The sequence below is a fragment of the Gasterosteus aculeatus genome, chromosome 17 (assembly GCF_964276395.1).
Source record: "Gasterosteus aculeatus chromosome 17, fGasAcu3.hap1.1, whole genome shotgun sequence".
In the NCBI taxonomy this organism is placed as follows: Eukaryota; Metazoa; Chordata; class Actinopteri; order Perciformes; family Gasterosteidae; genus Gasterosteus; species Gasterosteus aculeatus.
The window spans coordinates 20,409,909-20,426,587 of NC_135705.1; the positions used below are offsets into that span (position 1 = coordinate 20,409,909).

The 16,679-nt window shown below is 42.2% G+C and overlaps 1 protein-coding gene across 2 annotated transcripts in view; it reads right to left on the reverse strand.

The window, feature by feature from the left end:
* Positions 1-15,153, reverse strand: part of cntn4 (contactin 4) — a 100,065-nt gene extending 84,912 nt beyond the window's left edge. The window contains exons 1-2 of one of the 2 annotated variants that reach the window (XM_040204296.2): positions 14,787-15,153; positions 4,948-5,084 (exon numbers count right to left, since the gene is read on the reverse strand). In XM_040204296.2, coding sequence (XP_040060230.1) covers positions 4,948-5,002 — 55 coding nt within the window. In that variant the 5' untranslated portion in view covers positions 5,003-5,084; positions 14,787-15,153. The remainder of the gene's footprint in view (positions 1-4,947; positions 5,085-14,786) is intronic. The other variant, XM_078091702.1, reaches the window with a different exon arrangement.
* Between the last annotated feature and the right edge of the window lie 1,526 nt (positions 15,154-16,679).

Genomic DNA, 16,679 nt, shown 5'->3' on the forward strand with positions numbered 1-16,679 from the left:
CTCTGCAAGTGGAACTGCGACACATGACCCTTGAAGTAAGTGTATTCTCTCCCTCCCTGCTGGAGGCCTGCGAAGCAGCTAAACCATCCACCAACGGGTTCAAGGCGACACGGAGGGAGAGAATCCGCACGTATGCTTCGTGCTTTCTTCAACTATTAGAATAGATGGTTCTGTCACGCAACATAAATAGTTCACTGGGCTGGAATATTCATTTTTCTATAGAAAGGAAACTGACATCTGGAAACCTTCTGGTTTGTAAAAGCAGAAGGAATGAAAGATGGAAACAAGGTAATATAAAACAAATTGCAGTTATTTTGTCGCTGATGGCACTTTTAATAATGTTTTGATAAAAGAACGATTCCGTAAAATATTGAAATGTTGAAAGATTCACCCTTTTCTGTAATTTGTATGTAAACAAGTTGCATCAATGTTGTTCTTATAAATGTGTGCTTTCATGAATAAACCCCCATTGCTAGAAGAGCAGTATTTTTTTTACTTTATACATTTCTTCCTGAGCTACTGAGGTTCCACAAAGCAGTTGCAAAATGATTAGTGTTTTTTTCCACAACTTTGACTCTTGAGCTTTCTCTTCCAATTAGGATCCCAAATAAAAAATGTCATTACTAGCAACCATTCAAGATTTCACTTATTTACCAGCAAGCATTAACTGAATTGTTTTAATCCCTAATGGCCGTGACATTTTACAATCAACAGAGACGGTGGCAGGCTGTTACCAATCAAACGTTCTGATTAACTGCAAGAAAAACTCCTCTGCAGGTGAACAAGGCCAGTTGAGATCTGTGTGTGCAGTCACAGTTTTGGTCAATGTTTATACACACACACACACACACACACACACACACACACACACACACACATATTCATTATATATATATATATATATATATATGTATATATATATATATATATATATATATATATATATATATATATATATATATATATATATAAACTAGACATGTATTTATCTGATCTTATCTTTTCTTGTTTCTTCATACTGGACTCACAAAGCACTTTCTAGTGTATATTTAGTTGTTACCTCAGCAATAACACTCTTCTTGGGCTTCATACCACAATCCCTCTGAATATCACAGATCGGAGATGTATGTCAGCGGATACTCTTACTTCAGCGGAAGATGCTTATGAACTGATTCACTCTGCACACACACACACACACACACACACACACACACACACAGTTCCCAGTAGAGATTGTATGTAGCATAAATCATGTAAGTGTGCTCAGTAAACACTCGTCAGGTGGATGAAGCTCAGAGACAAGAAAAGAGATATACGATCCCCTGTGGTTCCCTGTATGATCCTCTTCAATAAATATTCAAACATTTGCATTCAAATTATGATAAATATTTAATAATGCATAACGCACAGGATTATTCCTCTCTGCAGTAGACTGGGGGCAGTTTTCTTTGCACGTGAAACATTAAAGAGGCTAAAACTTCCAAGCATTTATTTTAACTAGTAATGCAGATATGACGTGTTTAGTTGCTTATTTTGTTGGACGTTTCTTAAGTAACACACACTGTTTGTGTATGGTCAGCTGCATGATTGATTACCTGAATTTAATATTCTGGGAATGTCTGAAAAAAGCATTATTACGATTAGGTATAAGTACAACAAAAAGAGAAGTGTGTGTACCCAGCGTGCATCTATGCGAGCGTGTGTAAACGTTGAGATTAGTTCATGTATACTATATTATTCATATATTGCATGGAATATATTAACTAGTGATGTATTGGTATGATGCTCGGCATGGTAAAAGAAGAACGCGGTCTTGCCTTTTGACTCCGATCCAGAAGTGAGGTGGAATAGATCAATGTGAGGGTCATGTGGCCCAGGAGGTCGCCACGCTACCACTACTGCTGGTACTTATTAATTATACTCTGTCATTAAAGGCAATTTGAAAGTAGTCTCATTTGTTAGTAGATCTCTAGCATGCAGTTACATCAATAGTGATCTTAATGGTTTTAGGAAAGCGTTGGTAGGTGAATATCTATTAGCTATGTGTCTTTCTAGTCAATGTTTCACACATCTCCATAACAGAGGTTAGAGATTATATCGCGCCGAGGGTATGAGCGTCACACCATGTTTAACAAATACAGGAATGTTTTGGAGTCGTCAGTGGAAATGAATCAATATTTCCTCACTTTGTCTCACATTGGTGCCTGTTGTATGCGGCCCTCTGTTGAGCAAGCAGGTGACGAATTCAAAAATGTAATTGGATTTTTTGATTCAACTGGCACGTATGTCATTATGAACCCTTTTTTATTCATTTGTGCATGAAAAACAAATCAACTTAGAACTCCCCAAGCTGAGGAGTGTAACTAAAGCTGCAATCAACATCTGTACAATTCCTTTCCCCGAGCCTACACGAGGTTCGCTCCCCCTGCAAATAGGTTGCACTCAGCAGCATATTAAAGTCCAGCTTTTTAGAGCAGCATATTCGTGCTTTCAGAGTGGTCCATTTTTCAGCAGACTCTCTAATCTTCATACGGGCCATATCATCATCCATTGTAAAGTGAGTTTTGTTCAAAACTGATATGTGCGAGGGTTAGTACAATAATGCTCTTTGCATGCTTAAACATCCAAAAATGCTCCAAAATGTTCATTTCCAGCGCCGCTGAAAACACATTACTGCTCTGGAGGTCTGCATCCCTGGAATGTTAATGCCCAGGGAATTTTGAAAGGAAGATAAACCGATTGAAGGTCTTCCAAAGCTGTAGCTCATACATGTTCTGTACATTGTAGTTTATAGATTCAGGAACTGCGTCCTTACTGACAAGCTTTTGCTCACACATCACAGCTGTCTGAATGAAAGAACAGATTCATCTTAAGAACTCTGCATACGACATGAGGCGATATGAAGAGTTCAAGCTCGAATCATGAAGTTTTTGGGGCTAGACCCGTCACATGCTCATCAGGTAGACATTGGTACCTAATTCAATACAATGATGCAAAACAAACTTTGATAGTGGTGGAAAAACTTTATCACTAATTTCTGTTTTATTTAGCTGCTAAACTGTAAAACTTATCTAGGTTTATGCCTAAAACCATTTACATTTGAATGTCATGATACGTTAGAAGCCACATAGAGGGGGAAGGTTCCCCCCAGGAGGAGACTATTTGTGTCCTACGTGAAGCCAAAAGTCAACGATGCAAATTGCCAACGGCAATACGACTTTGGGCAAAAACTGGATTCTTTGGAAACCTGACAAAAAAAGGTCCACTAACCATTAGATTAGCCTCAGGTCAGGTTGAATTTCTCTATAACAGATATAACATTACTTGTATCTAAAGTGACTTACATTGCATTTTTAACCCATGGGAGTTAGGGGTCAGGTGTCTTCCTCAGGGACACTTCAACATGGGAGACGGAGCAGCCGGGGTTTGAACCTCCAACCTTGCAGTTCCCAGCACACCCTCTCTACTCCATGCGCCACAGTCACAACCATAACCTCCGTCAGACGACAACACCATGAGGATTGAGCTACGCCCAAAGCCCATGGATCAGCTGTCACAAGCCCGGAGACCCGATCATGCGGGATTCTGAGAGGCAGGTGAATGCCGACGGGCAAAGAAAAGACCACGAGGCCAATTTCGACAACTCTGATAAGCGAATGTCCACGAGACAGCAATGGATTCACAACAGTCCTAATCTGCGCAAAGTAAAAAGAAGCAGGGTTTCATCAGAAGCCAGAAGCAGATGGGGCGTTTTATTCATCTTGATTCGTAGAACACCTGTTGATTAAACAGCCTGATTTATACAACTGATGCTCTCTGGTGACCCCTCCTATTTGTAATGAAGACAAATTAAAGTCCTCCATCAAAATGGGATCAATGCCAGAGAGCCTCTGGCTGAAATGGGCACCATGGTATAATTAAGCTATTTTTCAACTTAACTGCATGTGAAATGAACATTTCCAATTGACGACTTTCCTGTTCATTTATTGCCTCTTTTGTGCTGTGTGTCAATTTGAGAAAATGTCTACTTATACAGCAGTTATCCCAAAGAACAATTACCGTGGTTACAATATTTACAGAATGTTTTTTAGAATGTTGTTGATCGATCCATTGGTTCAATCACAGTTGATTGATCGCCAACCATTACAAAGTCTTCGGATTTATAGTGCAGCACAACATTAACACCTAGCTTTACAATGACAAGCAATGGAAACACAATCAGAGTTAAGACTCTTTACTTTTCATCATTTATGCCTCCTTATGACAAAAAGTCACAAAACGTCAGCTGACATCTAAAGGGCACTTTTAATGTCTGCTATATTAGAACATATCATGAACCTTAAATAGTAATGCATTCATTTACTAAACATCCTTTTGTGACTAGTCAATTTGTTTGATTACTATTGGATGATGTGTAAAAAAAAAAATTGAATTTTTATAGAAACCTAAACATAATGTAACAGTTTTCACCATCTGATGTCTTTGCTATTTAGGGTTTGCCAAATGATGATTGTTAAAGTGTCCACTCCTGATTAAATCATGCCCATATTCCTGATCTATGAAAATATATTAAAAAAAGAATATATCCATCCCCACTGGGATGAGGTGAACTCTCCTCATTCACATTCAGGATGATATTGCTAACTTTTTCTTAGTGCCTTGTACAACACTATGAGCAAAGCCAGAATGCATAATCCCTGCGATTGGGTGTCTTAAGCAAACAATGGCTTGCTTACTTAAAAAAAAGTCCTTGTTGAATGGATGGATACATCCCTATTATTTCAAACCAGTGCGGCAAAAATATGTCTGCTTATGGCAAATCTACTGGAGGTTGCTCCTTTCTAAACTACGGCTTTCATACTGTCACTTGCCCCAAATACATATGAATAAGGACTTCACAAAAGGCAGCTTTGGCATGCATCAAAAGTTCTTAATAAGATGCTTTACCTGCAAGGCACCCCATAAGTGACTGCAGCACCAGCAGTTTCCATAGCAACATCATCTTCAATTTTGTCGGGTCAAAGTAGTCTCACATCAAATCACAAGTGTATGGAATCCGATTTGCACCTTTCTGGTCTCCCGGTCTGTAGAAAAACAGAAAAAAAGACACATGAGATGAGTAAAGTGGCCGGGTTCTCATTAGCAGCTTTGTCTGCTCAGCGTGCACATCTAACTAAACACCAAAAGACAGCGGGAATATCGAAAGAGTGCAGCGAAAGTATTAATTAGGGACTGCTTTTATACCAACTTTAAACCTGTGACCTCATGCCGCGTTTAATTAATACCTTTTAAAATTGTCACTATGATTTTTTTAGTAACTCTCCATCAGTAAATTCACAGTACAGCACAGTAATAAACTACTACTATAAAATGGGGTTTCAGTTTTTGGGATGATGGTGGACACATCAACACAAAATATCTCATATACATATCTCCAGCAACTCCAGGGAGAGATACTTTGAAGTCAATATGAAAGCAGAGCCTCTCCTTTGAGTTCTCCAAGTATTGTTCCTGCTTGGAACCTCATAGCTTTTAAACTCAGCAAAGGGCAAAGCAGAGAGATGAAAAAAGCCCCAAACAGCTTCAAGATGCTTTTCCCTCAATGCTGACAATATCTCCCTGGGGTGAGGATTAAAAGTCGAAAGTTCTTTGAGTGTCAAGAAGACGTCTACTCTTCGAGTAGTCGAGAAAGAAAAGAATCTAGTTATCTAGTTTCTAAATCTCATCAATATTCTCTCTGATGTTTATGGCTAAAGAAGTGGTGACAGATGGTTTTGCCAGCATAATCTTTATGAACTAGTTTTATTCCTGAAAACGGCAAAATAGGTTTTGCCAGGTGGATTTATGTTCACGTCAAGTGGAGCAAGTCATTTCTCTACAAATGTATGGGCCATTGTCCACGTTTGGCATTGTGCCTCACTGGACAGTAGAAACAAGGATGGGGAAAGAGGAATGCAACACGCAACACAGGCCATTGAACCATATGGTAGGCCTCTTAACCACGTGGCTATCACGCTAGTTATAAAAGCCCACGCAAAGCGTCGTCAGCCACAGGACACGCGTTAACCGGTGAACACACTGACACCAGCAGGAAGAGAGCGTCGTTGTCCGTCCGTCCCGTCCGGGATGTAAATAGGGAAATAAAGGGAAGAAGTGGGGAAGACACAAAAAAAAGTTCCAGAGGCAGTGTCTGACACTGCCTCTGGAACAGCTGTATTGATGTGATAAATAAAGCGATGCAATGAGATAAAAGGTGAAAGCAACCTTTTAGAGAGTTTCACTGACAAACAACAAACAAAACCTATTTTTAGAGTTGAGGCATGCTCAAAACAAACCTCTCACATGGCTAACTGTGTACAATAACTATTTGTGCAATTTTGCAGTTGCACAGGGGATCAAAAGAACAATGTTATTCCACCCATAGAGTCAGCGTGGACAGAAAAGACAAAAAATAAACTGACCGAGTGGAGCAAACACACAAAAAGGAACCTGTAGCTGTTTGAAAAGGGCACATTCTCATTAATCTGAGATGCTTTACTCTGTGCTGTCTCCAGCACTTTCATCTCCACACATACAGTTAGCGGAGTCGGTCTTTGGTACAATGGTGCATGGCTACGCCTTACTCTTAGAGAGTGGTTTTACGCATTTGAAAGTGTGTCTTATGAAAGCACCAAGCCCCGCGCCTATTAGGCTAATGCCTGTTTCAGTGATGCTTCCTTTTTAATTAGTCACATAAGAGCTAATCTGATGGATGCAATAAGTAGAAAACATTTAGTGATGCGCACAGGGGCATTACCGGCACCAAAAGAGAGCTCCGTTTTGGAGACACTGTGGTCCAAGCAAACTATGTATCCACAAGGTAATAAAGGCCAAAGCCAAGTAGACCCTTTGATGTTTTAACAAGTTAAAAAAGAATCCTCCCAATCCTCTTCCCTAATTAACTATTAACAAGTTAAAGGTTCTCCATATATATTGCCTCCACACGGCTCTCAAAATGGCGGCCACAGAGCACATGGTTAGCAGCTATGTTAGCTGCTAAAGAAGACGTACAATGAGCACAAGGGCCGAGGTCCTGCAGACACACACACAGGTAGATAGAGGCAGGTTGTGCAAACCTTTCCTTGGACCAAATGAAAGTATTTAAAGATACATTTTTTTCTTTTTTGCCCTACATTTAATACAGTTAATGCATAGATCTTTATCCGTGTGGCATGTTAGCGCCTCATCAGGGTGGTAAATCTCGTTAGAGAACTCAGCATGCAATCGTAGAACTTAGTTACATTTATTTCTCTCCTTCTGCTGCTTTTGTTACTGCAGAAACAGACTTTATCAGAGAACCGCCTCAGCCCCCCCTTTTCCAACTCGACCTGATAAAGCACCCGGCCAGCTAAAGATAACACACTGCCTCACAAATTCGCTCTTGCCTATTGCAGCTGTAATCTATTTAGTTACTTGATGCTTGGGAAAAATGGAAGTTGATCTATGTTCTGGATACGAAGAGCATATCCAGCTGTGCCTTGTTAACGAAGGCACCGGCGAGCTTCACAGGGCTTACTGCTCACCTGTGATGGTAGAAGTACACTACATTGAGACACAGTGCATACTGATTTACAAAGACCACCTTTGGCGACAGTTAACAAAAGCAAGGGATGGCAAAACGGCGATGAAATGAACGTTGACGCTCTGTTATTGTCAAAATAATTTGAATTATTCACACTGACGTGCACAGACTACAACATTTCAATGTCATCAACCGCCATATTGAGAGATCGACAGACTTAACAAAATAACCACTAAATGTAAAAAATGTTGTGCACACACATTAGGTTCAAAATTGTTCCAAAGAAAAAGTACACAATGACACATGCATGACAAAGCATTCACAACATTAGTGTCTACCTGATAATGGGTTTTTGAACAAAGATGATGTGTATTTTTTGTATTTTTAAAATTAGATTTTGGTTGTCTTTGAGAAATATGCACCATGTTTGTTGCCCGAAATTTGACAATACATCGAACAATCCAGAATGGATGCATTGAAAACTCTCGCTCAAAGAGGAGACTGATGCCTTTGTGCAGAATTGAATTAAATTTGATTGGGAGAAGATAACACGTTTGGTTAATGTACCGGTCCAACAAGCGCCATCGCTGTATTCTCAATGATGTGAGGGCGGAGAGCCAAGCAGAATCAGTGGTGATCAAAAAGGTACCGTTCAGCTTTAATGGAGGCATATCTGCCAGGTGGTTTACTAGGATCTGCAGATGACGCGGGCAGAGCCGCATAGTTCGGAGGTTATTGTCTCACATTCACTTGCTTGCTTTTGAATGAAATTTGATCCACGTGAACCTGCTTTGCAATAAGCACAAACACGTTATTTTGACCACATTAACAACACATTTTTTGAGTAAAATAGAAAAAGGTATTTATTTTACAATAGTGTGAAGCTTGATTCACAAAACCATCAAAGAAGCGGCATTGGAAACACTTGGATAAACCGTCTGTCAATCAAACTCTTGGTTGTGCCAGTCGGGACCAGAGTAAAAATTTTCTATTGAGAAAATCCTTCAGTGTCGCTCTCATTTCAATGAAAGAAAATACTCTCCAGTTGTGAGGGAACGGATGCTGTTGCAACATCTTCAGGAGCTGCCATTGTTGCCTAGAACAGTGTGTGTCGTCTCGCACACACTTGGTTTCATTTACAACACCGCCGGATGACCCAAGCAATGTCAAGCGTTTCCCCAACTTTTCTGTCAGGGAGGCTCCCCGCAGTGTTCCACCCCGACACGTGGGCACATATGTCCCTGTATGCGCTCGCACCATCGGACAGAGAGCACGCAACCCCCCCCCTGCAAGGTTGTAGACCTGGGGGAAACACAGCATATTATTTGCTTTTCAAAGAATAAGTCTATAGCTCAGATATGATCATCAAACCTGAGCAGATTTAATTAGAAATACCGTTTGCAGACGCTGAGCCACACGCAGGGAGAGCTGAGATACCGAAACTCTGTTGGTAGAGATTACAGCGTCTCTATGGGAAACAACATAAAAGTTGCTTGTCATAAAAGTACTTCAGTGAATTTGTCTCAAAAGGAAGATGTTTTCCTTAAGCACAACGTTGAAGCTTACTGACTATTTAAAAAAAGAGGTATGAATATCAAATCTTGACAACTAATTTAATGTAAGTCACTAAAACTAAAAGAAGTTTCATTTCAAGGCACCAAAATAAAGCCTGGCATAAATATCATGATACCTGTGTGAAAAAATGGGATTTATTTAATACTTTCTACCCTCTGATTTGAACGTCTTTCAGGCTCGTTCCTCATGAAGAGTTAATTTAAATAAATAAGTTTATAAATATTCATGAAAAAATTAATAAATATTGTCTGAATTCACGTGGCAATTTTTTTCCCCTGAATCGATATAAAAGAATCAGAAGCGGCCGTGCATGCGTGACGCCCGCTTTGGAATTCTCCGGTGGGCAGCAAGTTTGACACATGTGGTCTGAAGCGGTGTTCATATCTATCAATGAACAGTTAGAGGTGGATCATTCTTTTTGATTTTTCAGTACGCAGCCCCCCCAAAAACGTTTTTGTTCAAAGTACACTAATATGCGGCTTTTCAATTGGAGTTTGTCTTATTCTGGGTTAGTGTAGCTCAGCATTTTACAGAATCACCAATGAATTTCACGTAAAATGTCTCAAGCAGTTTCTAAACAGAAGACATAATGACCAAGTAAAGGCAAATAGTTTGCTAAATACATGAACATAGAATGTTTGGTAAAAGGATTTATTGTGGATGAATGGATCTGTATTTAATCCATGTTGCATTATCTTGTTCTTTCTTATTCTCTTTAAATGAATGAAACAAATAACAGCTAATAACTTTGATGCGTACAGTCTCCTAAACAAACAGGGTCTCTGTGGAACGGCTAATTATTTCATCTGAGAAACAGGTTTTGAACACCTGCACGCTTTCTAAAGTCAACTTCAAAATGGTTGTAGTTGTCTTCCTAGATGTGACAAAGCTCATTAGTCACTGAACAAAAAACAAGTCTTGAAAAGGGGACTTCAATCATGAAGTTTTTGTTAAGTTCTGATCACAGACTCCACGTCATTGCTTCTTCCAATAATTAGAAAAACAGGCAGCAGCAACACGTGTGCACTAATTGGCATGTTACTGAATTGGTATTCAGAATCTGTGTTGGAACACCCGAAAGGGTGTAAAGGGTGTAAAATGTAAAACCTGAAACCAAGTCCCGCCCATCAATCATTGGGAAGCATCAGTGCTTGTCAACTACCCGGCCGTGTTTCATAGACTCGGTGAATGGCAGCAGGGGGCGGGCCTTAGTGATGGGCCAATTGGTTTCTCAACATGTATACGTCCTTTGATAAAAATCAGCAGAGTAATAATACTGCTGACAGAAATTGGGAAAGTAACGTGTCTACAATCAATCCCCTTTGTCACCGTGGACACACGCGTCGGCCACAGCTGTCCAGCTGTCTCCCCTCCACTTCCCTGTCTCTCTGTTTGCTACAAAGGGACAGAAAAGGTATGAGGACCAAGAGTTCTATTTCAAACAACAAAAAGCAAGCAGGCTCGTCTTCCATTATGTCTTTTTTCTCCGATGACTAAGTACTAAGACACACACACACAGAGATAAACCAAAGATTTGATGACTGGTCCACATTCAGATTGACCTGCTGCCTTTAATGGTGACCCTTCCACCATTTGACCATTGAAACAGAACCATAAGACATGTACATCATAACACTGCGCACTTACACCCAAATGTAATCTTTAATTCAGATGTGTATGGTACCACTCAAGTGCCCTTGAGCAAGACACTTCAGACTAGTGGTCCTCAGCAGCTTCCAGGTTTGTGCGAGTGAAATGTAATATTTCTGAGGAATGTTTTTTTTTTATTGTATGTTCTATCGTAACACACTTGAGTTGATAATTGTGTTATGCAGGCGTGGATCACAGGCCTCCGTACTACAATCATCTAATTCTTGAATGGTACAGTGGTGCCTGAGAATTGGCACCATAAAGATCTTATTTAGTGTTGTACTTCTGAAGTGCACGCCGACTTTTAGTCCGCAGTAAAGTTCATTCACACAGATTGTTCATGGGAAGTGGACGCCACCCAGCTTAAAGTTATCTTTCTGGTGAGCTCAATGTTAAAGATAAAAACACGGACAACAGCGTATCAGTGCAGTCCCAGCAAAGCACAGTCTGTTTATCATCGGTTTCCCTCTAAATGGAAATGACTTTACTAATCGAACATCCCGCTGTATTGAAGAAGACTTCAAATCTACAGATTTAGACCTAAACTAATGTTTACAAAGTTTACTGTGGGAATAAACCACAATAGAAGAAGAGTCATTTTCTCATAGACTTCTATACAATCAGACTAATGTGGTTGATGATGACCCATTTCCGTCTTTGCAAGAAGAGGAGAAATTCTCCCCAAAAACCATCTAACTGAAGGATATCTACAGAATGAGGAGATGCTCTTTGAAGCCCTTTTGATCTGGAGTCAGAGTGAGAAATTAACAATGCCCGATCAGCTGCTTACATGGCACTAAAGAGTGAGGGGGGCCGGCTCTTGCACGGGGGCCACACCCGGCCCGGCGCCATGCAACTCGCTGGTATACGAGCACATCGTCACCGGGAGCCGCTTTCATCCTGAGATTCCTTGAAAAGGAGACGTTGGCCGGCGTTATGTAAGCGCATTAAATAGTGCAGCACTCCCGGCCCTCAGCCCCCCCCACCCCCCACCCCCCTCACAGAGGATGATGATGCTGTGTGTGGCGGTGCGCTTATTAAGCACTCAATTAAAAGCTGATTCCAATGAGAGGCAGCGCGCGACAATGTTTGAATTAGGAACCGTCGCGCCGGCTCAGACGGTCTGCAGAGGACCCCAAAGGACAGTGGCAGTAAAAAAAACAGGAAGAGGAATTATTTCCAATGTGATTGGATTACAAATAGGGCGTTTACAGAACCAACGGGAGAGGATAGATGGAGCAGGAAACGGGAGCTGTCTCCATGATCCGTCTCGCCTCTCTTCCTCCTTCAATCTGAATATTCAAAACGAACGGCGAGCAGGGGACCCGGGTAAACGGCGCCATGGCGCCCTGCTGCATTTTACTCAAGTGTGCTTATTCCTGACGAGTTGCGTCAGGCCCCGCGATGCACAGCGGCGTGCTCACGAGGGCTGTTTTCTTTTTTGTGGGGAATCGTACTGAATTCTCCTTTGACTGAAGGAAAGATGTAGAGGAAGAGCTTGCACGCAGGTAAAAGATTTGTCTCGATTTAAATGAGGAAAACTGCGAGGAATCAGCCTTTTGAGACAATTGTTCCAATATTTAGTGGCGGTTATAAAGAGACACAGAATCATTATAAGCAAACCGGATCCTCGAATGCAGCCTAATAATGACGATTGTTTCTTCTTACGAGTTTGACAAAGAAATAAATCAGCACTTTGCTGGAGCTCGTCACACAGCTGCATTATTCAAACCAAGCGATGCACGGCACACACAGCGAGTGATATCTGGAGTCTGCAGCTTCCGTCCTCGTGCGCTGTGCTGTCGCAGAAAATCTCACTACGCTGTTTACTTTGAAAATCCAGCGGAGGGACTGAAAAAGGAAAAAAAGAAAAGCAGCCGTGCTCAGCAATTGACACCAGGCATTTGTTTTTTTGTGTTTGCTGCATGATGCAGTGTTTATCCCCGGGAAGTGATTTCTAACCAGATCAGCAAGGCGCTGGATTAATACGCTCACTTCAGATGCTACGTTGTCTGCTACAGTGGAGGCAGCGATGACGGGTCCTCGACAGCAAGGGAATGACGAGGAAATGAACTGATGTTTAATTCTTATCATATGAAAAAAGCTGCAAATTAAGGTTTCAACTGTTATTCCTATCAGATTGATCTGCAGATTATTTCCTCTGTAGTTCCCAGAAAATAATAAAATAATTAATTAACAGGTAGCGTAATTGATGAGTTGAAAAATTACTCAAACTATGATTTGATCATCAAAATAGCTGCATATGAAGTTATTGATGACAATTGAATTAGGAACTACTTACATCTCCTCGTCTCCTTGCAGCCTCAGAAATGTGACGCTGTCTCCTTCCCAACAACTAATCGTAAACTTTAACAATATTCACAGTCCTTTATCTTCAAGCGTAAACAAAACTACTAGGTTTTGTAAAACCTTGAGGTTTGAAAAAAAGAAGCAACAGACATTTGGTTTCACTCAGGGGACAGCCGTCCTCTGTCCCCCGAGTGAAAGTCCTCCTCACACCGGTTTCTAAAAGTTCTCATTAGAAATGCATCTTCAATGAGTCAACAACAAATGGAATTCCCAATCCCGTCACAATGGAATTCTCATGGCGGCTCTGTTGTCATTTTTAGGCGACCGGGCTGCTAAAATGTTGCTATAAAACAGTATTTTATTAAGCATTAAGGACCAACAACAATAATCCAACAATCTCTACTGTGTGTCAGAGGCATCCACAGGATCGTTAAGACGAAGCGACAAGTCGCACATCGCCGCCGCCGCCCACAGTTCAAACTCCCTGATCAATGAAGGGCAACGACGTCATGTGACAAAACAAGTCCATCCGAAGGAAACAGCACAGACACATTGTTCCTCGAGCTGCAGCTTTCCTGGAGAGACATGAAATAAAAATGCTCTCGACGACACATTTTCTTCTGATACCTCCAGGCGGAAGTAACGCGCAATCAAATTTTAATGCCGCGCGTCGTCTAAAAGCAGACCTGCCGAAGGGCGTGTCGGGCCTCCACGGAGCCGTGTTCCTACGGGACGCAGCCATCGGGGGCCCGTCAACACGGGGAGCTTCATCACGCAGCTCTGCCATCTCTCTTATGTTAAGATCTCAGGAGAGTCTCGGGCTTTTGGGGGCGAAAGATCAGTTTGTATATTTCACAAAATCAAGACCTCCAGATGAAAGGTTTCATCGCTTCCCTCACACACACACACTGAGGTCACTGGAGCTGCTCCCCAGACTTTGCAGTGACAAAAGCACATTTGGACATCAGATTAGCGGCTCTGACAGGTGTTTCCATCGCTCCCCGACTGCGCCAAGCGGTTTGAGAAGCAGCAATTGTTTTTAAAAGATGAAATGAAATCTAAATTAGGCTTTTTTGGCAGAGGCAGCCCTGTGAATTTGCTGTCACGTGGAAGCAGGTTCCAGAGGCCACCTGGTGGGTATCTGAGTGACACGAACACGAGCAGAGCAGGATTCAAACCACCAACCAGACCAACATTTATTCCCGCTTGATGAATCCTTGAAGTCCACGGATCAAGTTCGGTTAACTGGTGGTGAAATATTACATTTAAAATATTAAAAGATGGACGCGTGAGAGAAGCGCGCGCGCGCACGAACACACACACACACAGTAGGTGGTCGCCGTAATCAAGTAAATCCGCAGGGATTATGGAGGGTGAATGCACGAGGATTACCAAACATCTGCACGGATCGGACACACACACACACACACAGACACACACACACACACACACACACACGCACGCGCGCGCGCGTAGATGACTCCGCTTCCACCATCATAGTCCCACAACAAAGTACACAGCCGAATGAGACGAGCCGAGGCAGGAATTCGGATGGCGGAGGTTTAAAGTTTAAAGGACGCACGGCGGAATCTGCTCGAGCTCATCGGGACGGAACTTGAGGCGTTGAAGTTGCGCTCTGTGAAAATGGAAATATATGAAATATCAAAATAGCCAGAATGAAGTGTCGTACCTGTCCTCGTGGCTGCGACGTCTCCGAGGAATTCACCCGCCCGAGATTAATCCGTGTTTTTACCTCTAAGCAAGATTCTGCTGCACGGACATCTCTGTCGACGCTCCCGGCCAAAAGCCCCCCAAAGCCCCCCCAGCGCCTCCCCTCCCTCCCCCCGCGAGAACAAACCACAAATTATTGTTATCAAATATCCGCGTGACTGATGCGCTGCCTCTTGATTTTCTTCTTCCTCTTCTTCCTCTTTTGTGTCGGCTCTTACGTTCGAGGGCTGGGCCGCTCCGCTACTGGAACTCCCCCATCCCTGCCTCTCCTCCCGTCTCTGTCTCTCTGTCTCCCCCCTCCCTCCCTCCCTCTCTCTCTGTGTGTCAGAAGCACAAGTAGCCTAGCTGACGGCGCAGCGTCTCGCAGGTTGCATATTGGAAAGTGACCCCCCCCCGCGATGCGTCGAGTGGGTCTATGCCTCTAACTCCCTTCCACCTCGAGCCGTGCCGAGCCGTGCCGTGCCGTGCCGGAGCGGGACGCACGAGCGGGAGAGTCCTCCTCCTCCTCCCGGGTTCCACGGTGATGTCGTTTACCTGGACAAACTCAAACACTCTGTAGCTCATTTTTAATGGCTGAAAATCCCCAGGTTATGCTTTCTAGGTTTTTCTACATTTTTCTACAAACCAAAATCCTTATACAGGCAGACATTTAGCTGGTGAAATGTTCACCGTTTTTTTTTGTCATCATTATCATTAATATGAACTAATATGAAGATAAAATAGTTCATTTTATGGTGTGTTTACAGGCATGGTAACCCCAAGCAATACCAAAGACTAACCTGAAGCTACTGGTGATAACGCGTTTGCGATTACGTCATTCTGCCGCTGCTACGATCTCTGGCGAACCGCCGGCGGCCCGCCGACTCATTGCTGTCTGGGAAGAAGTAAGTCTACTTCTGAATATGCTCTGAAAAATCCCCCCTGATTCAGCGTCGATGAGGACGAAAGACTAATTAGAAATAAAACAATGGTGCATGTTTCGGGTTAGAAATGACTGATTGTGGCTAAGCTAGGCCCGAGGCTACATTAGCAGCTAACACACCTCCTAATACTGGCCGGCAGTTGGGATGCATCGTGGAAGGTTTTCACTTGGAACAAATTAACAACTGGCCAAAACTTTCTCCAATTAAAGATTGTTGTTTTTGGTAAGAAGGATGAGCGATTGAAAGTCGGCGCTGAGCTTCAGTTTCTGATGTCAAAAAACACAAACCAAGCTAGAAATCTGGGTGTAATTATGGATTTGGACCTTTCTGGAACATCCATATGGAGACGGTTACAAAATCAGCCTTAAATCCTCTAATCCTGGATATATTCTTATGTCTCAACAACATTTGGAAAAATCGTCCATGCATTTATGTTGAGTAGACTCGACTACGGTAGCGGTGCGTTTAGACGTCTCTGTAAAAGACATCAGAAAGCTGCAGCTCGAGTCCTCACCAGCGGATCACATCACCATTTGTTCAGGGCTTTACACAGACTTCCAGCAAAGAATTGACCAAAATCCCGCCGTTGGTTTAGAAAGCACCGAATGGTTGTGATCTGCTGATACCTTATGAACCGTCCTGAGCCCTCAGGTTGTCTGGGACCCGTCTACTTTCTGTTCCCAGAGATAAAACTAAACATGGAGAAGCAGCGTTCAGTTTTTCTGCTCCACATATCTGGAACAAAGTCCCTCAGTTCCTTTTTTAAATACAGACTAAAGACGTTTTTTGCTGCTGCCTTTAATTGACCATTTATGCATTTTGGGTCTCTTAAACTACACTTCAAATTTTGTTCTAGTTTTTTTAACATTGTCTTTTGTCTTTCAAACAATGTCAACTGTTTGTTTTTTTTGATGGTTTTACGGGAATGT